General features: G+C 40.1%; 1 protein-coding gene across 3 annotated transcripts in view; it reads right to left on the bottom strand.

Annotated features, from left to right (window-relative positions):
• SEPTIN11 (septin 11) overlaps nt 1-27,436 on the bottom strand; it is a 273,295-nt gene that overhangs the window by 112,743 nt on the left and 133,116 nt on the right. For all 3 annotated transcript variants that reach the window (XM_053703412.1, XM_053703411.1, XM_053703413.1), the window contains exons 2-3: nt 15,561-15,681; nt 8,833-9,028 (exon numbers count right to left, since the gene is read on the bottom strand). In XM_053703412.1, coding sequence (XP_053559387.1) covers nt 8,833-9,028; nt 15,561-15,681 — 317 coding nt within the window. The remainder of the gene's footprint in view (nt 1-8,832; nt 9,029-15,560; nt 15,682-27,436) is intronic.

The following is a 27,436-nucleotide window of genomic DNA, read 5'->3' as shown; positions in this document are numbered from 1 at the left end:
ACTTTAGTCATCTTAACGTCTTACCTTAGATTAAGCTGCAAATAGCCTCCAGCACCCTTTTCTATATCATGCAACAGGAACGGTAAAAATTTTTTTTTTAAAGGGACATAAAACAAGTTGGGATAGAGACAAAAACAGAATTTATGTTTACCTGATAAATTACTTTCTCCAACGGTGTGTCCGGTCCACGGCGTCATCCTTACTTGTGGGATATTCTCTTCCCCAACAGGAAATGGCAAAGAGCCCAGCAAAGCTGGTCACATGATCCCTCCTAGGCTCCGCCTACCCCAGTCATTCGACCGACGTTAAGGAGGAATATTTGCATAGGAGAAACCATATGTTACCGTGGTGACTGTAGTTAAAGAAAATAAATTATCAGACCTGATTAAAAAAACCAGGGCGGGCCGTGGACCGGACACACCGTTGGAGAAAGTAATTTATCAGGTAAACATAAATTCTGTTTTCTCCAACATAGGTGTGTCCGGTCCACGGCGTCATCCTTACTTGTGGGAACCAATACCAAAGCTTTAGGACACGGATGAAGGGAGGGAGCAAATCAGGTCACCTAAATGGAAGGCACCACGGCTTGCAAAACCTTTCTCCCAAAAATAGCCTCAGAAGAAGCAAAAGTATCAAATTTGTAAAATTTAGAAAAAGTGTGCAGTGAAGACCAAGTCGCTGCCTTACATATCTGATCAACAGAAGCCTCGTTCTTGAAGGCCCATGTGGAAGCCACAGCCCTAGTGGAGTGAGCTGTGATTCTTTCAGGAGGCTGCCGTCCGGCAGTCTCATAAGCCAATCGGATAATGCTTTTAATCCAGAAGGAGAGAGAGGTAGAAGTTGCTTTTTGACCTCTCCGTTTACCAGAATAAACAACAAACAAAGACAAAGTTTGTCTGAAATCCTTAGTAGCTGCTAAGTAAAATTTGAGAGCACGAACTACATCCAAGTTGTGCAACAAACGTTCCTTCTTTGAAACTGGATTAGGACACAAAGAAGGCACAACTATCTCCTGGTTAATGTTTTTGTTAGAAACAACTTTTGGAAGAAAACCAGGTTTAGTACGCAAAACCACCTTATCTGCATGGAACACCAGATAAGGAGAAGAACACTGCAGAGCAGATAATTCTGAAACTCTTCTAGCAGAAGAAATTGCAACCAAAAACAAAACTTTCCAAGATAATAACTTAATATCAACGGAATGTAAGGGTTCAAACGGAACCCCCTGAAGAACTGAAAGAACTAGGTTGAGACTCCAAGGAGGAGTCAAAATTTTGTAAACAGGCTTGATTCTAACCAGAGCCTGAACAAAGGCTAGAACATCTGGCACAGCTGCCAGCTTTTTGTGAAGTAACACAGACAAGGCAGAAATCTGTCCCGTCAAGGAACTTACAGATAATCCTTTTTCCAATCCTTCTCGAAGGAAGGATAGACTCTTAGGAATCTTAACCTTGTCCCAAGGGAATCCTGCAGATTCACACCAACAGATATACCAAATTATGTGGTAATTTTTCTGGTTACAGGCTTTCAGGCCTGAACAAGAGTATTAATAACAGAATCTGAGAACCCTCGCTTTGATAAGATCAAGCGTTCAATCTCCAAGCAGTCAGCTGGAGTGGGTCGAACGGACCTAGAACAAGAAGGTCTCGTCTCAAAGGTAGCTTCCATGGTGGAGCCGATGACATATTCACCAGATCTGCATACCAAGTCCTGCGTGGCCACGCAGGAGCTATCAAAATCACCGACGCCCTCTCCTGATTGATCCTGGCTACCAGCCTGGGGATGAGAGGAAACGGCGGGAACACATAAGCTAGTTTGAAGGTCCAAGGTGCTACTAGTGCATCCACTAGAGCCGCCTTGGGATCCCTGGATCTGTACCCGTAGTAAGGAACTCTGAAGTTCTGACGAGAGGCCATCAGATCCATGTCTGGAATGCCCCACGGTTGAGTGACTTGGGCAAAGATTTCCGGATGGAGTTCCCACTCCCCCGGATGCAATGTCTGACGACTCAGAAAATCCGCTTCCCAATTTTCCACTCCTGGGATGTGGATAGCAGACAGGTGGCAGGAGTGAGACTCCGCCCATAGAATGATTTTGGTCACTTCTTCCATCGCTAGGGAACTCCTTGTTCCCCCCTGATGGTTGATGTATGAACTTGGCCCTCGCTAGCTGAGGCCAAGCTTTGAGAGCATTGAATATCGCTCTCAGTTCCAGAATATTTATCGGTAGAAGAGATTCTACCCGAGACCAAAGACCCTGAGCTTTCAGGGATCCCCAGACCGCGCCCCAGCCCATCAGACTGGCGTCGGTCGTGACAATGACCCACTCTGGTCTGCGGAAGGTCATCCCTTGTGACAGGTTGTCCAGGGACAGCCACCAACGGAATGAGTCTCTGGTCCTCTGATTTACTTGTATCTTCGGAGACAAGTCTGAATAGTCCCCATTCCACTGACTGAGCATGAACAGTTGTAATGGTCTTAGATGAATGCGCACAAAAGGAACTATGTCCATTGCCGCTACCATCAAACCTATCACTTCCATGCACTGCGCTATGGAAGGAAGAGGAACGGAATGAAGTATCCGACAAGAGTCTAGGAGTTTTGTTTTTCTGGCTTCTGTCAGAAAAATCCTCATTTCTAAGGAGTCTATTATAGTTCCCAAGAAGGGAACCCTCGTTGACGGAGATAGAGAACTCTTTTCCACGTTCACTTTCCATCCGTGAGATCTGAGAAAGGCCAGGACAATGTCCGTGTGAGCCTTTACTTGAGGAAGGGACGACGCTCGAATCAGAATGTCGTCCAAGTAAGGTACTACAGCAATGCCCCTTGGTCTTAGCACCGCCAGAAGGGACCCCAGTACCTATGAGAAAATCCTAGGAGCAGTGGCTAATCCGAAAGAAAACGCCACGAACTGGAAATGCTTGTCCAGGAATGCAAACCTTAGGAACCGATGATGTTCCTTGTGGATAGGAATATGTAGATACGCATCCTTGAAATCCACCTTGGTCATGAATTGACCTTCCTGGATGGAAGGAAGAAGTGTTCGAATGGTTTCCATCTTGAACGATGGAACCTTGAGAAACTTGTTCAAGATCTTGAGATCTAAGATTGGTCTGAACGTTCCCTCTTTTTTGGGAACTATGAACAGATTGGAGTAGAACCCCATCCCTTGTTCTCCTAATGGAACAGGATGAATCACTCCCATTTTTAGCAGGTCTTCTACCCAATGTAAGAATGCCTGTCTTCTTATGTGGTCTGAAGACAACTGAGACCTGTGGAACCTCCCCCTTGGAGGAAGCCCCTTGAACTCCAGAGAATAACCTTGGGAGACTATTTCTAGCGCCCAAGGATCCAGAACATCTCTTGCCCCAGCCTGAGCGAAGAGAGAGAGTCTGCCCCCCACCAGATCCGGTCCCGGATCGGGGGCCCGCATTTCATGCTGTCTTGGGAGCAGTGGCAGGTTTCCTGGCCTGCTTTCCTTTGTTCCAGCCTTGCATAGGTCTCCAGGCTGGATTGGCTTGAGAAGTATTACCTTCCTGCTTAGAGGACGTAGCCCTTGGGGCTGATCCGTTTCTGCGAAAGGGACGAAACTTAGGTTTATTTTTGGTCTTGAAAAGACCTATCCTGAGGAAGGGCGTGGCCCTTGCCCCCAGTGATATCCGAGATAATCTCTTTCAAGTCAGGGCCAAAGAGTGTTTTCCCCTTGAAAGGAATGTCAAGCAATTTGTTCTTGGAAGACGCATCCGCTGCCCAAGATTTTAACCAAAACGCTCTGCGCCACAATAGCAAACCCAGAATTTTTTCGCCGCTAACCTAGCCAATTGCAAGGTGGCGTCTAGGGTGAAAGAATTAGCCAATTTAAGAGCACGAATTCTGTCCATAATCTCCTCATAAGAAGAAGAATTACTAATAATCGCCTTTCCTAGCTCATCAAACTAGAAACACGCGGCTGCAGTGACAGGGACAATGCATGCAATTGGTTGTAGAAGGGAACCTTGCTGAACAAACATCTTTAGCAGACCTTCTAATTTTTTATCCATAGGATCTTGGAAAGCACAACTATCTTCTATGGGTATAGTGGCGCGCTTGTGTAGAGTAGAAACCGCCCCCTCGACCTTGGGGACTGTCTGCCATCAGTCCTTTCTGGGGTCGACTATAGGAAAACAATTTTATAAATATGGGGGGAGGTACTAAAGGTATACCGGGCCTGTCCCATTCTTTACTAACAATGTACGCCACCCGCTTGGATATAGGAAAAGCTTCGGGGGGCCCCGGGGCCTCTAAGAACTTTTCCATTTTACATAGTGGTTCTGGAATGACCAGATAATCACAATCATCCAAATTGGATAACACCTCCTTAAGCAGAGTGCGGAGATGTTCCAACTTAAATTTAAAAGTAATCACATCAGGTTCAGCTTGTTGAGAAATGTTTCCTGAATCTGAAATTTCTCCCTCAGACAAAACCTCCCTGGCCCCCTCAGACTGGTGTAGGGGCCCTTCAGAAACCATATCATCAGCGTTCTCATGCTCTACAGAATTTTCTAAAACAGAGCAGTCGCGCTTTCGCTGATAAGTGGGCATATTGGCTAAAATGTTTTTGATAGAATTATCCATTACAGCCGTTAAATGTTGCATAGTAAGGAGTATTGGCGCACTAGATGTACTAGGGGCCTCCTGTATGGGCAAGACTGGTGTAGACGAAGGAGGGGATGATGCAGTACCATGCTTACTCCCCTCACTTGAGGAATCATCTTGGGCATCATTTTTACTAAATTTTTTTATGACATAAAATACATATAGTTAAATGAGAAGGAACCTTGGTTTCCCCACAGTCAGAACACAATCTATCTGGTAGTTCAGACATGTTAAACAGGCATAAACTTGATAACAAAGCACAAAAAACGTTTTAAAATAAAACCGTTACTGTCACTTTAAATTTTAAACTAAACACACTTTATTACTGCAATTGCGAAAAAGTATGAAGGAATTGTTCAAAATTCACCAAAATTTCACCACAGTGTCTTAAAGCCTTAAAAGTATTGCACACCAAATTTGGAAGCTTTAACCCTTAAAATAACGGAACCGGAGCCGTTTTTATATTTAACCCCTTTACAGTCCCTGGAATCTGCTTTGCTGAGACCCAACCAAGCCCAAAGGGGAATACGATACCAAATGATGCCTTCAGAAAGACTTTTCTATGTATCAGAGCTCCACACACATGCAGCTGCATGCCATGCTGTCCTCAAAAACAAGTGCGCCATACCGGCGCGAAAATGAGGCTCTGACTATGATTAGGGAAAGCCCCTAAAGAATAAGGTGTCAAAAACAGTGCCTGCCGATATAATCATATCAAAATACCCAGAATAAATGATTCCTCAAGGCTAAATATGTGTTAATAATGAATCGATTTAGCCCAGAAAAAGTCTACAGTCTTAATAAGCCCTTGTGAAGCCCTTATTTACTATCTTAATAAACATGGCTTACCGGATCCCATAGGGAAAATGACAGCTTCCAGCATTACATCGTCTTGTTAGAATGTGTCATACCTCAAGCAGTAAGAGACTGCACACTGTTCCCCCAACTGAAGTTAATTGCTCTCAACAGTCCTGTGTGGAACAGCCATGGATTTTAGTTACGGTGCTAAAATCATTTTCCTCATACAAACAGAAATCTTCATCTCTTTTCTGTTTCTGAGTAAATAGTACATACCAGCACTATTTTAAAATAACAAACTCTTGATTGAATAATAAAAACTACAGTTAAACACTAAAAAACTCTAAGCCATCTCCGTGGAGATGTTGCCTGTACAACGGCAAAGAGAATGACTGGGGTAGGCGGAGCCTAGGAGGGATCATGTGACCAGCTTTGCTGGGCTCTTTGCCATTTCCTGTTGGGGAAGAGAATATCCCACAAGTAAGGATGACGCCGTGGACCGGACACACCTATGTTGGAGAAATAATATAATATGTACTTTAATTACTTTACCTGCAAACTTATACTGCAGCACCTCGCCATTAACCCTTTCTTTTAGTTTCTGAATTGTCTAACTCCCCCACACATTTCCTTCTATGGCTGTATCTATATCTATTGTTGCTTTGGTAGAATACAAAAGTGCATAGGGATTATCTGCTGGAGCATGCCTAGAAGCTGTGAACTCAGTTGAAATACAATGCCTGTGTCTAAACACTGATAAGGGGGGTGGAGCACAGTGCTCCAGACAACATGGCTAAGTAAGTATTTTTGCTTATTTTTGAAAATTATTTTAAAATACTTGCCATTTTTTTTATGCAAACTATTTTTAATTAATTAGCCCTTTTAGGATAAGCACAGATCTCAACCTGTTGTATGGCACTTTAAAATGAATATTGTTTCTGGCCACTTTGAAATGGCTGCCAAGCTCCACCCACTGATGACATCACAATCTGGGCTACATCTAGGCACTCTGCCGAATAGCATTGACAGTCTGTTAAATCCAACTAGTGAGTCTTTTGTGATTGGATGCCATATGCAGCTCGGATTGTGACATCATCAGTGGGCATATCATGGCAGTCATTTCAAAGTGACCAGAAACAATATTCATTTTAAAATAACTTTTTTTACCATTCCTGCTGCATGATATAGAAAAGGTGCAGGAGGCTATTTGCTGCTTAATCTGAGGTAAGACTTTAAGATGACTAAGGTCCCTTTAATGGCACTCAACATCTTGTTTTGGGACACCCTTGATGTACTATTGAAATTCATGTAACACATCTTAATTTAATAAAAGGAAATATAATAAAAATGCTATACTAATAAGTACAAATATCAATGTGGGTCACTAAAAAATAAGTTTAAAACGTTCACATCTGTATTTAGAGGTACATTATCTTGAAAGAAAGATAATTATGAGTAATATGTGATCATTTATTTTATTTTTTTCTTCCTGAGCCATATTTCTGAGCCATAAGATTTTTGGCTAACCAAGAGAAGATTTTGCTGCCCCCTTTACAAATCACATACCTTACCGTTATTGCTTCTTAAAAAAAAAGTTTCAAAGATATTATAAAACACATTAGTTTCCTATTTTAGTTATAGCTAACAAACTCTACTGAAAAAAATGTTGTTGTTTTATTACTGTCATGATTGATGCATGTAACCTAAATTAAAGCAGAACATCGGGAAAAAAAATCTGAACGTGTCAGGTTATTCATAACATAGTGAATCTGGGACAATGTTATCTTTTTTTGGAGCAGGGCCTGTTTTGCACCAAGTTTATATACGCTGTGAATAATGTCTGAATCACGTTTTTGCTTTTTGGTCTGATTGTTATTTCTGTAATGAGCTGTCTTCAAGAGCTACCACTATATTAAAGGGATATGAAACCCAATTTTTTTCCTTTCATAATTCAGATAGAGCATGTAATTTTAAGCAAATTTCTAATTTACTCCTATTATCAATTTTTATTTGTTCTCTTGGTATCTTTATTTGAAAAGCAGGAATGAGAGCTCAGGACCCAATGTTCTAAAAGAAGTTGTCTACCATAGGAATGTGTCCATCACGTCACTTCCGGTGACGTTTAATCAGCTGTTAGAGGGGTGTGGCGCTCACTGCGCATGCGCAAGAGGCCCAACCTCCTACAAACAGCTGTTTAAGGCTTTATTTGAGAACAACGGGTCGAGGAATTCTATGGACCGTCATCTGCAATGCGCATGCGCAATCAATGCCGTGCATGCACACACAGCACTACACCTCAGTGATCCATCTGCACTGCCCACTTGCTTAATGCAGGATATTCACTTTGCCTGAACTAGGAATAAGACACCACACAGGATAAAAAGTGGGGGTGGGGAATAGTTGTAAACCAACAGATACCAGATGGTTTTAAGGGTAACAATGGCTACCTTGCCCCAAGAAAGGGAATACTCAAAGTAACCACCTATAAGTGAAACAGGATTTGTAATGACCCAAACAGTGTGCAGTCAAGAACGCTATTTAAATATATAGTACAACACGATCGTCAGTGCCGTTATACTTTGTTACAAGCGTTCTAGCCTCAGAAAATCGAAGAGTGCGATTTCACACAAAGGAATACACAGGCTGTAACTTCCCACTATTAGAATATTTACAAAACACTGTACAGGTCCCAATACTACGTGCGCTCAGGAATGTGGTGCCATATATTTTCTCGACCCGTTGCGTAGTTTAAATCAGCTGTTTTGAGGAGGTTGGGCCTCTAGCGCATGCGCAGTGAGCGCCACAAACCTCCAGCAGTGACGTGGTATACACATTCCTATGCAGTATACAACTTATTTTAGAACACCGGCTCATTTTTGGTTCAAACCCTGGGTAGCATTTGCTTATTGGTGGCTACAATTAGTTACCAATCAGCAAGTGCTTCCTAGGTGCTGAACCAAAAATTGGGTTTCATATTCCTTTAATAACAATATAAAGCAACACTTTTATTATGAATTAACACTTTTAAAACAGGCTGACCACTGGCAGTTCCAATGCATCATCACGCTTTCAACCGATACCTCAGAGGATAATGAATATAGATTTTTATTGGAGTACACTCCCATTTATTTAGATTTAGATTTTTTTGTGGCCTGTGTGAACCAGACTAGGAGTAGAACACCAATATTTAAGAAAGTACCACTTGTGTTTGGACTCAGAGGTACCAGTTAAATTTGCATGACAGCTCCTTTTTTCATTTAGTGCTCTTCTCAGAGCAAAAAGACAGACTTTAGACAATAAAGGTGTAGCTAGAAGCAGATGTTGTACCCCTATATATAACTCCCTGTGACCAATCTATTAAAGGCAAATAAAACAAACTATTTGTAAGTTCATACTGTACCTGTCATCTTTGTTTATCTGGTCTCCAAATCCAACTGTATCCACTATGGTTAGTTTCAGTCGTACGTTGCTCTCCTGCAGTTCATAACTCCTTGCTTTTAACCGCACTCCTGGCTCAATGTGAGACACCGGCTCACTTTCAAACTTTGTATTAAATATGGTGTCCATTAGTGTGGACTTTCCAATGCCTGTTTCACCTGTAGTACATATATGACGTGGTTACATGTGTGTTCCAAGTCACTGTTTGCAGATATATAGTCAAGTGTGCCATAGTGAAACAATATACATCTTATCAGCATGGTTATTATAAGCTACAACCTTACATTAAAGGGACATTGTACCCTACATTTTTCTTTGCATAAATGTTTTGCAGATGATCCATTTATATCGCACATCTGGGATTGTTTTGGTAACAACGTATAGTTTTGCTTATTTTTTAATAACATTGTGCTGATTTTCAGACTCCTAACTAAGGCCCAAAGTATCTGATGTAGACTGAAGTTTACAGATTTCTGCTTATGTAATCCGTCTTTTCATATGCAAGGGGGAGGGGGGGGGGTGAGTGTCTGCTCTCTCTGCTTCTCCAGCCCTTTTAACTGTCCCAGCCTAACCTCATCAACAGTGCTTAATTGGGAGCTTCTAAGTACGTTTTTTTAAAAGGTTTTATACTGGATCTTTAGATCATTATCTGTGCAAATTCTTCTTTATAGTAGTGTCTATTACATGCAGTTATATGAAAATTAGTATATACTGTCCCTTTAATAACATATCAATTATTGGCGGTACTGCACAAATCTTGATTGAATATTTTGGACTTACGTTTTTAGTTTAAGCTATTGTTAATGGGTAAAAAATATATTGTAAATTTCTGAGAAGCCCCATTGTCTCACCTCTGTTCTTGATATTGTGGATGGCTGATGAATTATTACAAAAAATGAAGCATATGAAATCAAAGATATTAGTGCAACATCCCAAATTACTAGCTTGGTTTATTAAATCATTTTCCAATAACTTATTTCCTTTTATTTTGACATTTTAAATAACTGAGCACTTTTCAAGAGCAAAAACAGCTATTTCATACAATATTTACCTAAAGGAGCATTTTTCCATGTGTTTAATACTCTTATTCTTGCAAAATCATTTATATCTAACACTTAAAGGGACACATATAAACACATAAATATATATGTATATAATGGTGTATATATATATATATTTACATTTGCTGCCCATCGCTGCGCGACTTACCCCCTTCGCTGCTCTAGTTCTCATGCTGTGTCTAACGGCATGAGAATGAGGTTCCCATTGGAGGTGCGCTCTCATGAGCGATATGCTTCCGAGCAATGCGAAAGGAAGGTTGCGTTCACATTGTACCTAACTCATAATACCAGCGCACATTAGCGCATGCTGGTATTAAAAAGTGGAGCACAAATATCACTTTAGCAAAAGCAATATTTTGTGCTCCACTTATAATCTGGCCCTAAAAGGGAAACAATTTTTCCAGTAAACTGTCCCTTTAACCTATTTCCACTGATACCAGACATAAATACATCATGAATAAATGTATTCCAGAGCAGTGAACCTTCTAACAGCGTAAAGTTTCCTCCCTAGCAGATCCTCACTGTCATGTGACAGCTGTTGTGCTGCGTTTGCAATACAGTTTATGTAGAGAAGAACTTCCAGATGGAAAATGTAATCTTCTGTAAGCCAGATGCTATATTTCAAAAATAATAAACAAATTCACAACTCATTAAAAATAACTCAGGGGAAAACAAATATATTTAAATACATCTCTAATTCCTATTAAATTATTTTTCTAAGAACGAATTTGGTTAAAAAACCCCATCTATGTTGAAAGATAAGAGTAGCAATGTTAGCCATTTTGTTTAAATCTTAAAAGTGTAGCACATAAGAACACACAGCTCATGTGCCTAATGTTTTAAAAATGGAAAGCAGACACATCCTTTTTTAATTTTAAATCTGGAACATCTCAAAAGGAAAGCAACTCTCTTTAACCAAACAAAAGCATCAACTATAAGTTCCCTAGCATAATATCATTGGCAGCACTTATGTAGCAGAAATCCTAGCAATGGTACTCACACTAGTTGGAGCTACACCTATTAAGCTTAACAGCGCTATAGCTATACTGCTTGCACTGAATTTTGCAAGCTAGGGGTGTCCGGTCTGTTTAGAGTACTTTAGACTCTACACCTGTCCTTGTGATGTGATGACGCTCCATGTTACACTGTATCACTTTTTTGTATAATTAAAACTGTTATTGCTCTATGAACCTTACGCAAGTTGTGTTTTTAGTCTTTCAAATATTACATTTCTCTAGTAAGCAGTTTTTCATAATCGAATTTTGAAAAATTGTTTGAATACAGGGAGTGCAGAATTATTAGGCAAGTTGTATTTTTGAGGATTATTTTTATTATTGAACAACAACCATGTTCTCAATGAACCCAAAAAACTCATTAATATCAAAGCTGAATAGTTTTGGAAGTAGTTTTTAGTTTGTTTTTAGTTATAGCTATTTTAGGGGGATATCTGTGTGTGCAGGTGACTATTACTGTGCATAATTATTAGGCAACTTAACAAAAAACAAATATATACCCATTTCAATTATTTATTTTTACCAGTGAAACCAATATAACATCTCAACATTCACAAATATACATTTCTGACATTCAAAAACAAAACAAAAACAAATCAGTGACCAATATAGCCACCTTTCTTTGCAAGGACACTCAAAAGCCTGCCATCCATGGATTCTGTCAGTGTTTTGATCTGTTCACCATCAACATTGCGTGCAGCAGCAACCACAGCCTCCCAGACACTGTTCAGAGAGGTGTACTGTTTTTCCTCCTTGTAAATCTCACATTTGATGATGGACCACAGGTTCTCAATGGGGTTCAGATCAGGTGAACAAGGAGGCCATGTCATTAGATTTTCTTCTTTTATACCCTTTCTTGCCAGCCACGCTGTGGAGTACTTGGACGCGTGTGATGGAGCATTGTCCTGCATGAAAATCATGCAGACTTCTTCCTGTACCACTGCTTGAAGAAGGTGTCTTCCAGAAACTGGCAGTAGGACTGGGAGTTGAGCTTGACTCCATCCTCAACCCGAAAAGGCCCCACAAGCTCATCTTTGATGATACCAGCCCAAACCAGTACTCCACCTCCACCTTGCTGGCGTCTGAGTCGGACTGGAGCTCTCTGCCCTTTACCAATACAGCCACGGGCCCATCCATCTGGCCCATCAAGACTCACTCTCATTTCATCAGTCCATAAAACCTTAGAAAAATCAGTCTTGAGATATTTCTTGGCCCAGTCTTGACGTTTCAGCTTGTGTGTCTTGTTCAGTGGTGGTCGTCTTTCAGCCTTTCTTACCTTGGCCATGTCTCTGAGTATTGCACACCTTGTGCTTTTGGGCACTCCAGTGATGTTGCAGCTCTGAAATATGGCCAAACTGGTGGCAAGTGGCATCTTGGCAGCTGCACGCTTGACTTTTCTCAGTTCATGGGCAGTTATTTTGCGCCTTGGTTTTTCCACACGCTTCTTGCAAACCTGTTGACTATTTTGAATGAAACGCTTGATTGTTCGATGATCATGCTTCAGAAGCTTTGCAATTTTAAGAGTGCTGCATCGCTCTGCAAGATATCTCACTATTTTTGACTTTTCTGAGCCTGTCAAGTCGTTCTTTTGACCCATTTTGCCAAAGGAAAGGAAGTTGCCTAATAATTATGCACACCTGATATAGGGTGTTGATGTCATTAGACCACACCCCTTCTCATTACAGAGATGCACATCACCTAATATGCTTAATTGGTAGTAGGCTTTCGAGCCTATACAGCTTGGAGTAAGACAACATGCATAAAGAGGATGATGTGGTCAAAATACTGATTTGCCTAATAATTCTGCACTCCCTGTATAACATTCTATTAAAAGAAAAAAACATTCTGATGTTACAGTTTTCAAATCTCAAAGCATTGCATTGAACTCAAAGTATATTTTGAAACATTGGAAAAGGGAAAATGTAACATCTGAATTTTGATTTTCACATCCTTACATTGAAAGAATACAACTATGCAAAAGTCCACAGCACAATGAAGTAGAAATCCTTATCTTTATTTCATCAACTTGGTACCACAGGTAATGTAACGTTTCAAGACTTGTTCTTAATGTTGCAAGATTAAGAGCAAGTCTCGAAACGTTGCATTACCTGTGGTACCAAGTTGATGAAATAAAGATAAGGATTTCTACTTCATTGTGCTGTGGACTTTTGCACTGTTGTATACTAAGGTAAGGGCTCTGGCAGACGCCCTTGTCCACACCGGCACCTCAATAAGAGCTTCCAAGGCATAAGCTGCTGTTGCTAGTCTTGATTGCGTTACATTGAAAGAATGTAAGTCTATGAGAAAAAACATTTGAGTGTTACCTTTCTCTATTTTTATTTTTCATTTTTTTAAATATCTTTTTATTGATTTGCCTTGTTTTACATAAAGTTAACCTTGACAGAGTGACAGAATTTGTATTCGGTTGTGTGGAAAGGACTTGTAGTTTCCACCTTTCTCTATTTTTAGTATTTTCCTTTGAAATTGATTATAACATTTAAAACCATTTCCAACATTCAATTTAAAGGGGCAGTCAACATCAGAATTGTTTTGTTTAAAAAGATAGATAATCCCTTTATTACCCATTTCCCAGTTTTGCATAACCAACACTGTTATATTAATATAATATTTACCTCTGTGATTAACTTGTATCTAAGCATCTTATGACATCCTCCTGATCACATGACATTTTATTTATTATCTATTGACTTGCTTTTTAGCCAATTAGTGCAGTGTCTGCCACAAGCCACGGGCGTGATCACAATGTTATCTATATGGTTTACCTGAACTAGCTCTCCCCTGTTGTGAAAAGCAACTAAAAACCATGTGACAAGAGGCGGCCTTCAAGGGCTTAGAAATTATCATATGAGCCTTCCTTAGTTTAGCTTTCAACTAAGAATACCAAGAGAACAAAGAGAACAAAGCAAAGTTGGTGATAAAAGTAATTTAGAAAGTTGTTTAAAATGACATGCCCTATTTGAAACATGAAAGTTTTTTTTGGAATTGACTGTCCCTTTTAAGAAAAAAACATAAAAAGTATGAAACATGCAAAACAGAAATTGATTACATTATTGGTATATTGATTCTACTGAATCCATTCTATAGAAACATGTTAAGAGCGAAAAAAATGTATTAAAGGGATATGAAACCCAAAAATTAGCTTTTGTGATGCAGAAAATGTAAAAAAAAAGTTTCTAATTTACTTCTATTATCAAATTTGCTTCATTCTCATGGTATTCTTTGTTGAAGATATACCTGGGAAGGTGTCTGGAGAACTACATGGCAGAAAATAGTGCTGCCATCTAGTGCTCTTGCAATTGTATAACATTCTTGCAAAAATGCTGCCATATAGTGCAGTCACGTGCACGCTCCTGAGCGTAAACCCCTGCTTTTTAACAAAAGATACCAAGTGAACAAAGAAAATCTGGTAATGGTAGAACGTTGTTTAAAATTGCATGTTCTGTCTGAATCATGAAAGAAAAATTTGGGGTTTAAATATTGTGCTTAAAGGGACAGTACACTGTAAAATTGTTTTTCCATTAATGTATTTTACATTACTTGTTATACCACCTGCAGAGTATAAAATATTTGAGAAATTGCATTTTCAGGTTTATTTGCGTATCTGAAGTAGCTGGTTTTGTGCTTTGAAACCACAGCCTATTACAATGGGTTGAGCTTCAGGTAATATCAGATCTCATTACGTTATCACTTTTATGTACACACACTTGCTTCCTTATCTTATAATTGTCTGGAACACCAAAGCTCAATACATAGAGAGAACAATGGTCAATTATCATTTTATTACTTTACTATCCTACATCCCACTGAGAGTGTAACTTCTTCTGCTGACTGTGTTTACTTAGGCTTGTCAATAGCATATACTCCAGTATCAAAACTTTCAGTATAGGTTGGGAAACCACAAGCTAAATCAGCTATTTCAAATGCTGAAATAGGAGTAAAGGAGCTACTTGCAACCAATTTAATACACTCTAGCAGGTAAAAAGGATCATTGGGAATAATTTAAAGGGGAGAAAGTTTTTGGGTGAACTGTCCCTTTAAAGGGACAGTCTCGTCAAAATTAAACTTTCATTTTTCAGATAGGACTTTTAATTTTAATCAACTTTCCAATGTACTTTTATCATCAAATTTGCTTTGTTCTCTTGGTATTCTTGAAACTAAACCTAGGCAGACTCGTATGCTAATGTCTAAGCCTTTGAGGGCTGCCTCTTATCACAGGCTTTTTAAATTGCTTTTCAACACAAAGAGACAGAAAATACACGTGGGCCATATAGATAACACTGTGTTCAGACACAGGGAGTTATTTTAGATTTAGCACAACACAATGCTAAATGCAAGACAATAGATGATAAACAGTCACAGTCATGTGATCAGGGGGCTGTCAGAAGATGCTTAGATACAAGGTAATCACAGAGGTAACCAGTATCTTAATATAACTGTGTTGGTTATGCAAAACTGGGGAATGGGTAATAAAGGGATTATCTATCTTTTAAAACAATAACAATTCTATTGTAGACTGTCCCTTTAATGCCACTATTCTACTGCTGACATGGAGGTAAGTTCAGTGCAAATGGACTGCAGGTAAATAACACACTTACCCACACAGAGGATATTGAAACAGAATCCCTGGGAGGTGGATTTGTTGACCAACTGATCGGGAAGACTGTCAAACCCCACATGACCAGAGAGGGATAATGTCCGTAGGTCATCATTTGCCGACTGCAACAGAGAAAGAGTATGAAAGACATTAACAAAGTTCAATGGAAATAAAAAACAAAAATAACATGCACATCATTAGTATACAAATATTCATATTCTGGTGCTGATGAAACAAGGTATCCAATGGATCAAACACGCTCTGCTAGTTTATGTGGTATGGTAACGGGAAATAGCTGTGGTGTTCTGTATATATGGACTGGTAATTCAGCCGCAAAAAATATTACAGCACGATTTTTCATGAAGCAGGCACATGATATGTTCTAATGGGGTTTTCTCATTATCTTATATGTCAGTATCTGCAGCCTAGTAGGTTTGATGACCAATGTTAATTTGAACAAATCAAACCTCAGACTTTTGGTCATGTGACCCAGAGAGGTATATAATATGGCGCCTACAGAGGCCTGGAAGAATTTCTCCTGGGAAAAAGAGCTCCCAGACATAAGAACTTAAAGGGACATTAAACCCACATTTTTTCTTTCATGATTTAGAAAGAGAATGCAATTTTAAACATCTTTCTAATTTACTTCTATTATCTAATTTGTTTTATTCTCTTGATATTCTTTGCTGATATCTAGATATGCTCAGTAGCTGCTGATTGGTTGCTGCACATAGAAGTCTCGTGTGATTGGCTCACCCATGTTCATTGCTTTTTCTTCAATTAAGGATATCTAAAAAATGAAGCAAAATAAATAATAGAAGTAAATTGCAATGTTGTTTAAATTTGTATTCTCTATCTGAATCATGAAAGAAAGATTTTGGGTTTAGTGGCCCTTTAAGTGGAACTTTAACAGATTATTAAGGATTATTTATGAGTTCCCATAGACTACATCCTAATTTGTAGGATTAGGCTTTCTGTGCATTTGTTTAAGCCTTGCTCATTTTAGGTCATTGCTTATATATATATATATATATATATATATATATATATATATATATATATATATATGATACGGGGGGGGGGGGGAACCAGGAACTTCGAATGCCAAGTGGTTTATTCAAACACAGGGTGGGTAGCACTAACACAGGTGTGCAAGGGGTGCTAGATCTGACGCGTTCATCAGAGATCATATATATATATATATATATGTGTGTGTGTCACATTATTTCATGTATTTTTTCCTATTTATTAGTGCACAGTGAACTTTTTTCTGAGGTTAAAATATAATCTGATCTGCCTTTGTGCTCTACTAACTAAAATCACAGCTTTCTGAAAATAGCTTTAGAATAATGTTACTGAAGTATATATATTTTTTTTTTTTTAAGGGGGGGCTTAAGTATAATTTAATTGTGGCCTGGGACACAAAGGTAGTAAAGGTTGGCAGAAATGACTGGTGTGGTGTCGACAGGATTATTTGGGGGGTCCCTGGTAAGGATATGCTGTTCCCCCCCACTGTAACATCTGGCAAGTAGTCCTGTCTAAACTAGTAGCAGACTGGAAATGTTTCTGCCAAACAGGTGGAAGAGGTGGGATATTTAGACCTCTCTTTGACAAACTGATGACAGCAGTAGAATAGTTAGCCCTGCCCATTACAGGTTCCAGCATATTAACATTAAAGAGACATTAAACCCAAATTTTTTCTTTTATGATTTAAATAGAGAATACAATTATAGTGCTGCCATCTAGGGCTCCTGCTAATTTATAACATTGTTGCAAAACTGCTGCTATATAGTGCTACAGGCACGTGCACTCTTGAGTTTACATTTCTGCTTTTTAAATAAGGATAACAAGAAAACAAAGACAATACGATAATAGAAGTAAATTAGAACGTTTTTTAAAATGTTATGTTCTATCTAAATCATGAAAGAAAAAAAATTGGGGTTTATGTCCCTTTAAGTTTAACAAACCACATATTCCTTCACATAAAAACTTTCCCAGAAGGTTGTGTGGAGTCAATTGTAAGTGTTATAGTGAGTACAGACTATGACTATCTAAATATTAGACATCTCTATAATTAATTCACTATGGTGATCACATGACAATTTACAAACCAGGGAATTGAAGGAGAATGAGGGGGTATTAGAAATATACCAAACTTGTTTTTAAATGATGTAAGCTCAGATGTCAGACCCTTCATTTTAATTTTTAAAAAAGTCTACACTTCGAAATGTGATATAAAAGGGGCATGAAACCCAACAATTTTCCTTCATTATTCAGTCAGAGCATACAATTTTAAACAACTTTCCATTTTACTTCTAACTAATTTGCTTAGTTTTCTTGATATCTTTTGTTGAAAAGCATACCTAGGTAGGCTCAGGAGCTGGGAACTAGATGATTGGTGGCTAGACATATATGCCTCTTGCCATTTTTTGCTTACAAATGTGTTTCGCTAGCTCCCAGTAGTGCATTGCTGCTCTATCAGCAAAGGATACCAAGAGAATGAAGTAAACTTGATAACAGAAGTAAATTGGAAAATTGTTTAAGAATGTTTGCTCTATCTGAATCATGAAAGAAAAAAATTGGGGTTTCATATGCATTTCAACAATACTTGTGAGTATAATTAGCAATTTTTTTGGTGGTAGGAAAATGACGGAGAACAGAGAAGCTACATATGGTTCATAATGAACAGACATGAAGAGAAAAACTGAAGGAAAATTGAGAGGAAAAAAAATGGAAAGATAGTAAACGTTTTGAGGAAGACAAGGCTAGAGGATAATAACAAAAGTGCCTGGAAGAATAGTAGAGTTACACAATTTTGCCTGGTATTTAAAGCTACAGTCTACTCCAAAATGATGATTGTTTAAAAAACATAAATTATGCTTACCTGATAATTTCATTTCCATCGAGGGGAGGAGAGTCCACGGCTTCATTCATTACTATTGGGAATTAAGAACCTGGCCACCAGGAGGAGGCAAAGATACCCCAGCCAAAGGCTTAAATACCTCCCCCACCTCCCTCATCCCCCAGTCATTCTGCCGAGGGAACCAGAAACAGTAGGAGAAATTTCAGGGTATAAATGGTGTCAGAAGATGATTAAATTTAGGTCCGCCCTACGGAGATACGTGGACTCTCCTCCCCTCGATGGAAATGTAATTATCAGGTAAGCATAATTTATGTTTTCCATCTAAAGGGGAGGAGAGTCCACAGCTTCATTCATTACTATTGGGAACATATACCCAAGCTCTAGAGGACACTGAATGAAACCAGGAGGGTAAAAAGGTGGACCCTAATCTGAGGGCACCACAGCCTGCAAAACCTTTCTCCCAAAAACAGCTTCCGCAGAAGCAAATACGTAAAATTTGTAAAACTTTGTAAAAGTGTGTAAGGAGGACCAGGCAGCCACCTTACAAATTTGCTCCATAGAGGCCTCATTCTTGAAGGCCCAAGACGAAGCCACAGCTCTAGTTGAATGAGCCGTGATCCTCTAAGGAGGCTTATGCCCCCCCCCCAACCGAGCACGCACGAAATCTAGGCTTCATCCTGGACTCCTCACTCTCCATGGACCGACAAATCAATGCCATCACCTCAACATGCTTCCACATTCTCCACCTGCTATGAAAAATCTTCAAGTGGATCCCTACCGAAATCAAGAAAACAGTCACCCACGCCCTCATCAGCAGCCGGTTAGACTACGGCAACGCACTCTACGCCAGCTCCACCATCAAACTCCAAAAGAGACTCCAACGTATCCAGAACGCCTCAGCCAGACTCATCCTTGACATCCCTCTCCAATGCCACATCACCGGACACCTAAGGAACCTTCACTGGCTCCCCATCAACAAGAGAATCACCTTCAAGCTCCTTACCCACGTGTTCAAGGCCCTACACAACATCGGACCCGAATACCTCAACCACCGTGTACATTTCTACACCCCCGCCAGACAACTCTGATCGGCCGACCAAGCACTCGCAGTCATTCCCCGCATCAGCAAATCCACAGCTAGCGGAAGATCCTTCTCCCACATGGCAGCAAAGACATGGAACACCCTCCCGCTGCACCTCAGACAATCCACCTCCCTTACAAAGTTCAGAAAAGACCTCAAAACCTGGCTCTTCGACTGAATGCCCATCCTCTCCCCCCTCCCCCCCCTTCTCCTAATCCCCTTTCCCTTAGCGCCTTGAGACCCTCACGGGTGATTAGTTCATGATCTATAAGTACCCAATAGATAGATAGATATGTCCCGCTGTCTCATAAGCCAAGCAAATCAAGCTCCTCAACCAAAAAGACAAAGAAGTAGCAGAGGCTCTTTGCCCCTTGCGCTTCCCAGAGTACACCACAATTAGAGATGTTGACTGTCTGTAATCCTTTGTAGCCTGAAGATAAAACTTAAAGGCACGAACCATATCCAGGTTATGAAGTAACCTCTCCTTTGAAGAAGAAGGGTTAGGACACAAAGAAGGAACAACTATTTCCTGATTGATGTTACGGTTAGAGACCACCTTGGGGAGAAACCCCAACCCAGTGCGAAGTACAGCCTTATCCGCATGAAACACCAGATAAGGAGGATCACATTGCAAGGCAGCTAGTTCAGATACTCTGCGTGCCGATGCAATAGCCAACAGGAAGATAACCTTCCAGAACAGAATGTTAATGTCAATGGAATGCATAGGTTCAAACAGAACCCTCTGCAAAACCTTAAGGACTAAATTTAAGCTCCAAGGCGGAGCCGACTGTCTAAAGACAGGCCTGATTCTAGACAGAGCCTGAACAAAAGATTGGATATCAGGGAGCTCAGTGAGTCTCCTATGCAACAAAACCGATAATGCCGAAATCTGTCCCTTTAAGGAACTAGCGGCAAGACCCTTCTCCAAACCATCTTGGAGAGAAGACAGAATCCTGGATACCTTCACCTTATGCCAAGGATATCCATGCTTCTCACACCAGGACAAGTAGGTCCTCCACACCTTATGGTAGATGCGACGAGTGACTGTTTTCCTTGCCTGAATTAGAGTATCAATCACACTGTCAGAAAAGCCTCTCTTGGCTAAGACCAGGCGTTCAATCTCCACGCAGTCAGCCTCAGAGAATATAGATTTTGATGTTGAAAAGGGCCCTATGACAGCAGATCCCTGCGACAGGGTAACCTCCACGTCGGAGAGGATGACATCCCCACCAGATCCGCAAACCACGTCCTCCGCGGCCACGAAGGAGAAATCAGAATGGCCGGGACCTGCTCCTGTTTGATGCATGCCACTACGCGAGGTAGAAGTGGTAACGGTGGAAATAATGTAAGCTAGGTTGAGTTCCCAAGGAACCACTAAGGCATCTATCAGCTCTGCCAGGGGATCCCTGGACCTGGACCCATATCGAGGTAGCTTGCAATTGAGTCTGGACGCCATGAGATCTATCTCCGGCGTTCCCCATCTGTGACAAATCTCTGCAAACACCTCGGGGTGATGAGACTATTCCCCTGGATGGAAGGATTGTCTGCTGAGAAAGTCCGCTTCCCAGTTGTCCACACCTGGAATGTGAATCACTGAGAGCGAGCAGTCATGGGACTCCGCGCACTCCAGAATACGAGACACCTCCCTCATCGTGAGGAAACTCCTCGTACCCCCCTGATGGTTGATGTAAGCCACAGAGGTAATGTTGTCGGTCTGGAATCTGATGAAACTGACCAACTCCAGAGATGGTCATGCCTTCAGAGCATTGTAAATTGCTCATAGTTCTAGGATGTTGATCGGAAGGAGAGACTACTCCCTGGACCACTTTCCTTGTGCCATCCTGGCACCCTAAACAGCTCCCTATCCTGTCAGACTGGCGTCCGTGGATATCAGCTGTGAAAGATCTGAATGATCGCTGTTCCACTGTCTCAACATGCACAATTGAAGAGGTCTGAGATGGAACCTGGAGAATGGGATGACATCTATGCTTGACACCATGAGACCTATCACCTCCATACATTGAGCTACCAACGGGCTTGTGGAGGACTGAAGGGCAAGACAGGTGGACGCAAGCTTCCTGCATCGCTGATCTGTGAGAAATATCTTCATGGACATAAAGTCTATTATCGTGCCCAGGAACTCCACCCTGTTGCTGGGAACCAGGGAACTCTTTCCTGAGTTGATCTTCCAATCGTGAGATTGGAGCAGAAGAAGAGCCCTCAAATGATCCTCTGCGAGGCTGAGCGACGGCGCCTGAACTAGGATGTCGTCCAGGTAAGGTGCCACTGCAATGCCCCTGGATCTGGCCACTGCAAGCAGCACCCCCAGAACCTTCGTGAAGACCCTCGGGGCCGTCGCCAGACCAAAAGGAAGGGCCACAAAGTGTTGATCCAGAAACGCAAATCTTAGGAACCTGAAGTGGTCCCTATGAATTGGCACATGAAGGTAAGGGTCCTTCAAGTCTACAGTTGTCATGAACTGTCCCTCTTGAACTAGGGGCAGAATAGATCTGATCGTTTCCATTTTGAACGATGGAACACTCAGAAACTTGTTTAAGCTCTTTAAGTCCAGAATCGGGCGGAACGTGCCCTCCTTCTTTGGAACCACAAAAAGGTTAGAATAGTACCCTAGACCCCTTTCTGCTAGGAGTACTGGTACGATAACCCCGAGAGAGGCGAGATCTCTCACAGACTCTAGAAAGGCCTCTCTCTTCTCTGGTCTTGAAGACAGGTTTGACAGGAGGAATCTGCCCTCGGGCGGATGGGATCTGAACCCAATCCTGTAACCCTGGAATACAACTTCTAGAACCCAGGGGTCCTGAACGTCCTGCAACCATGCGTCTGAGAATTTGGTCTTGGCAGGCTCCTTGCTCTGCTTAGACTTGTTCCAAGATTGAGTCGGCTTCCAAGATCCCTTGGACTGGTCCGCTTTCTCGGAGTGTTGCTGGCGCTGGGCCTTGTCTGCACGTAAGGGACAAAAAGTAGATCCCCAAGGCTTAGCCTTCTTATCCTGCGGTAGGAAAGCTCCCTTGCCTCCCGTAACCGTGGATATGATGGAATCCAATCCTGGACCTAACAGGATCTTTCCTTGAAAAGGCAGGGACAACAGCCTTGATTTAGAGGTCATATCCGCAGCCCAAGATTTTAGCCACAGAGCCCTGCACGCTAAAACAGAAAAACCTGAGACCTTAGCATTCAGATTAATAATTTGCATATTGGCATCAAAGATGAAAGAATTGGAGATCTTTAGCGCCTTAATCTTCTCCTGTATCTCGTCGATGGATGTCTCCCCCTCAACCATTTCACACAGGTATTTACACCAAAATGTTGCAGCGCCAGTGACCGCCGCTGCTGGCTGAAAAACAAACCCTGTGTGCTGAAACATCTTTCGCAACATGTTTTCCAGCTTTTTATTCATGGGCTCTTTAAACAACGAACTATCCTCTAGGGGAATAGTCGTCCGCTACTTAAATCTCCAGTCCCAATGCAGAGTACTACCCTCCATAAGAGACTACACCGAAACTCCGGCACTCCTCTGCCATCCTCCTGTGACGAAAGGCAAAGAATGACTAGGGAATGAGGGAGGTGGGGGAGGTATTTAAGCCTTTGGCTGGGGTGTCTTTGCCTCCTCCTGGTGGCCAGGTTCTTCAATCCCAATAGTAATAAATGAAGCCATGAACTCTCCTGCCCTTTAGATGGAAAGATAGATAATCCCTTTATTACCCATTCCCCAGTTCTGCATAACCAACACTTACATTAATATACTTTTTACCTCTGTGATTACCTTGTATCTAAGCCTCTGCAGGATGCCCCCTTATCTCAGGGCTGTTTACGACTTGCATTTTAGCCAATCAGTGCACTCATTTGTAACTCCACAGGAGTGAGCACAGTGTTATCTATATGGCACATATTAACTAGCTCGCTGTCTTGCCGTAAAAAGCTTATACAATGGATTGAGATAAAGGCGACCTGCAGGGGCTTAAAAAAACGCAGAGATTTAGAGTTTTAGATGTTATAAAGTATATTAATATAAGAATAATGGTAAAGCTGAGGAATGGATAGTTAAAGGGACATGAACCCCAATTTTTTTTCATGATTCAGATAGAAAATACAATTTTAAACAACTTTCTAATTTACTTCTTTTATCTAATTTGTTTTATTCTCTTGGTATCATTTGTTGAAGGAGCAGCATTGCACTAATGGTTTCTAACTGAACACATGGGTGAGCCAATCACAATCCGTATATACATGCAGCCACCAATCAACAGCTAGAACCTGGGTTCACTGCTGCTCCTGAGCTTGCCAAAATAAACTTTTCAGCAAAGGATAACAAGAAGGAAGCAAATTAAATAATAGAAGTAAATTGGAAAGTTATTTAAAATTGTATTATCTATCTAAATCATGAAAGACATTTTTTGGGTTTCATGTCCCTTTAAGGTGTTATCTTTTTAAACAATAATTATTTTGTAGTAAACTATCCCTTTAAAGGGATATTGTACACTAGATTTTTCTTTGCATAAATGTTTTGTAGATGATGCATTTATATATCCCACCTGGTAGTGTTTTTTGTAAAAATGTGTTGTTTTGCTTATTTTTAAATAACATTGTGATGATTTTCATACTCCATACCCAAGTCCCACAGTATCAAACGTATACACACGTTTACAGACTCCTGCTGGCTCCTGTTTATGTAATTTGTCTTTTCATATGCAGAGAGGGGGGAGTGTTTGCTCTTATTCGTTTACCAGCCCCTTTCACTGGGTGTCCCAGCCTAACCTCATCAACAGTGTTTAACTGGGAGCTTCTAACTACGTTTTTAAAATGTTTTATAATGGATTTTTAGATCAGTATCTGTGCATATTCTTCTTTATAGTAGTGTCTATTACATGCAGTTATATAAAAATTGCTGTACACTGTCCCTTTAACTGAACAGCAATTGTAATAGTGAATAAAGTTTTGTGTGTTTTTTTTTTTTAGTATCTTACAAATACTTAGGTGCCACATCCCCCATTGCACTCTTAAGGTTTTCATCTGATAACTTCATAACTCCAGTGCAGTGAAGCAATACAGCCTTGTATCGTTCAAGGATCTGGGTGTTTGGATGTGACTTCCAAGGGTTCCCTCATGTAAGAGGAAAGGATATCAGATCACTGATAAGACATTCCATGCTTTCTTATCTAGCATAAAGATTCAAATCTGCTTGTGAAAAAAATTCACTAAGGGAGAAATATCTTGGATGGGAGCGTTTAAACTAATGAGGAAAAAGATATTAAATTAAGTGGACATTAGAAATATTTTTTTTTCTCTATTACAGTTTTAACAATTATTATTATACTTTATTTATGAAGCGCCAACATATTCCGCAGCGCTGTCCATTGGTACAATTCACTTAAAGGGATAGTAAACCCCAAGATTTTTTTTATGATTCAGATAGAACATACAATTTTAAACAAATTTCAAATTTAATTATATTATCAAATTTTCTTCATTCTCTTGTTATCCATTGCTGAAGGGACAGCATTGCACTACCGACAGGAAGCTGAAAATATATATTTAGCCAATCACAAGAGACAAATGTGTGCAGGCACCAATTAGCAGCAGCTCCCACTAGTGTATGATATGTGCGTATTAATTTTTTAACAAGGGATACTAAGAGAACGAAGCACATTTGAAAATAGAAGTGAATTTAAAAGTGTCTTAAAATTACATGCTCTATCTGAATCATGCAAGTTTAATTTTGACTTTCCTATGCCTTTAAATAAAACAATGATATAAAACTTGTAAGAGACAGGACAAAAGTTGACGAACACATACAAGAGAAATTGAGGGCCCTATTCCCATGGGAACTTACAATCTAGAAATATAGATTTGTTTACACTGTTTGTATCTTCTTAGCCTGCCATGTCTGTTACCCTTTTTTACAGTTTTCAACAATACATTATATATAGGTAGTGTGAACATGTCTGGACAACTACATGAAATAGTGCTGCCATCTTGCTTTTAACCTTTATAGTTGCAGAACTACTGCCTCATAGTGCTGCAGACATGTGTGCTCTCCTGAGCTTAACTTCCTGCTTTTCAACAAAGGATAACAAGAAAACTGTCATGATACAATCATGTGGAGTAGTTGATGCCTGGATTGGCTGCTCAGCAGAGGTAGTATTGTCTCAGTTTAGAAGGGGTTAAGGTGAACTGTTATTTATTTGTGTGGAATCTGTATTCAGAGAAGCTGTGGGTTGAGACCCCTCCTTAGTCTAGTGATGTAGTGTAACTGTGTGTAGGAATGCAGAACGCTCTTCCCCTTTGAGACTGATAGTGGGAGCTAAGATTTCTTTTTATTGGCCAGACTCGTTGTAAATTATAACCCGACTTTTTCTTTGACAAGACAAAGGAATTTTATTTTAAGTATGCAACAGATACTTTTTTAGGCAGAACTGCCCTTGGGACCAAGCGACTAACATCTGAACTAGCAGCTCTCCACATATCTAAAGGAATTTGATAATAAGTACGATATTGTGTAATTCTTTTCATGTCCCATTTTGTTTTTAAAGAACTGTAGCTTTGCAATTGTATGTTATTTTGAATGTCTTTGTAATTTTGCACTGTGTAACCTGTATTGATATTTTTGTTATTAAACGCATAGAAAATATCATTCTGTCTTTGGGCTCTAATATCCGAATACACACTCCTGTTGAGACAAGGTTAAAGGCATGTACCTAATTGTTAAATAGTGTGAGTTTTAGGGGTTCCCCAAAATTTCCATTTAATTTAAAGGTTTTGGTGGTGGCAGCAGGGAAATTGTTAATTAGAGCAGTGTGGACAAGAATTGGGGGCTAATGAGGTGTCCCTTTTAAGGTCCTTTTGCAGAGTTGCAAGGATAAGGGAACCAGAGCTGTGTGCCATTAACCCCTTCATGCCCACACCCCTCTATTGTGACATTGAGAAGGTTTGATTTGTCACAAAAACAAAGAACGTTTGATAAAAAAAAGTACATTGGAAAGTTGTTTAAAAATGTATGTTCTATCTGAATCATGAAAGAAAAACCAAACAAAACAAAACAACAACTTTCTTTTGTGTGTTCATTGGGTTTATCACTGTCACTAACTGAGTTATGGTAGTTGTCAACCAATGAGTAATCTGTCCCTATGAAGGAGTTGGCCACAATTATGCATTTAATGATAATTTCAAACTTATTTTATTATTTATTCATGGAATAAATAAATCAATGCATTTATTTTTGTGTTTAATGTTTATATGATATCAGTCTAAAGAGGTGTCTGTTCATGAATGACTGTATACCTGCAACAGATTAGTAATATTCTGTGTAGGAGATTAAAGGGGGATGAGAAAAGAATCAAATAACTTGTCTGTTTGCAATTGCAGATACTAATTACATCAGACGCCGTCTCAAGTTGTAGGTTAGAAAGCAAAACGTGCAATGCTTTGTAGCACTCACTGACATGTAGGAGATAATACAGTTTTAGAAATTCCAGAAGTTGTTTTTCTCCATGACAATCAAATAAAGATAAAAATCAAGTGTGTTTCATTCTTGAATAAATGTTTGAAAATCCACTCCTCATTGTAGAAGATTGTAGGGGTTGGTACAGCCAATCACAGGCTGCATAGCAAACCTATTATAGGGACATGGAATGCAAAAAAGAAATTTATGCTTACCTGATAAATTGATTTCTTCTAAGATACGACGAGTCCACGGATTCATCCTTAACTTGTGGGATATTATCCTCCTGCTAACAGGAAGTGGCAAAGAGCACCACAGCAGAGCTGTCTATATAGCTCCTCCCTTGACTCCACCCCTCAGTCATTCGACTGAAGGTATAGGAAGAAAAAGGAGAAACTAAAAGGTGCAAAGGTGACTGAAATTTTAAACAAAAAAATATAATCTGTCTTAAATTGACAGGGAGGGCCATGGACT

This window comes from Bombina bombina, chromosome 2, assembly GCF_027579735.1.
Source record: "Bombina bombina isolate aBomBom1 chromosome 2, aBomBom1.pri, whole genome shotgun sequence".
Classification (NCBI taxonomy): domain Eukaryota; kingdom Metazoa; phylum Chordata; class Amphibia; order Anura; family Bombinatoridae; genus Bombina; species Bombina bombina.
This window is presented reverse-complemented; position numbering and strand designations above follow the sequence as displayed.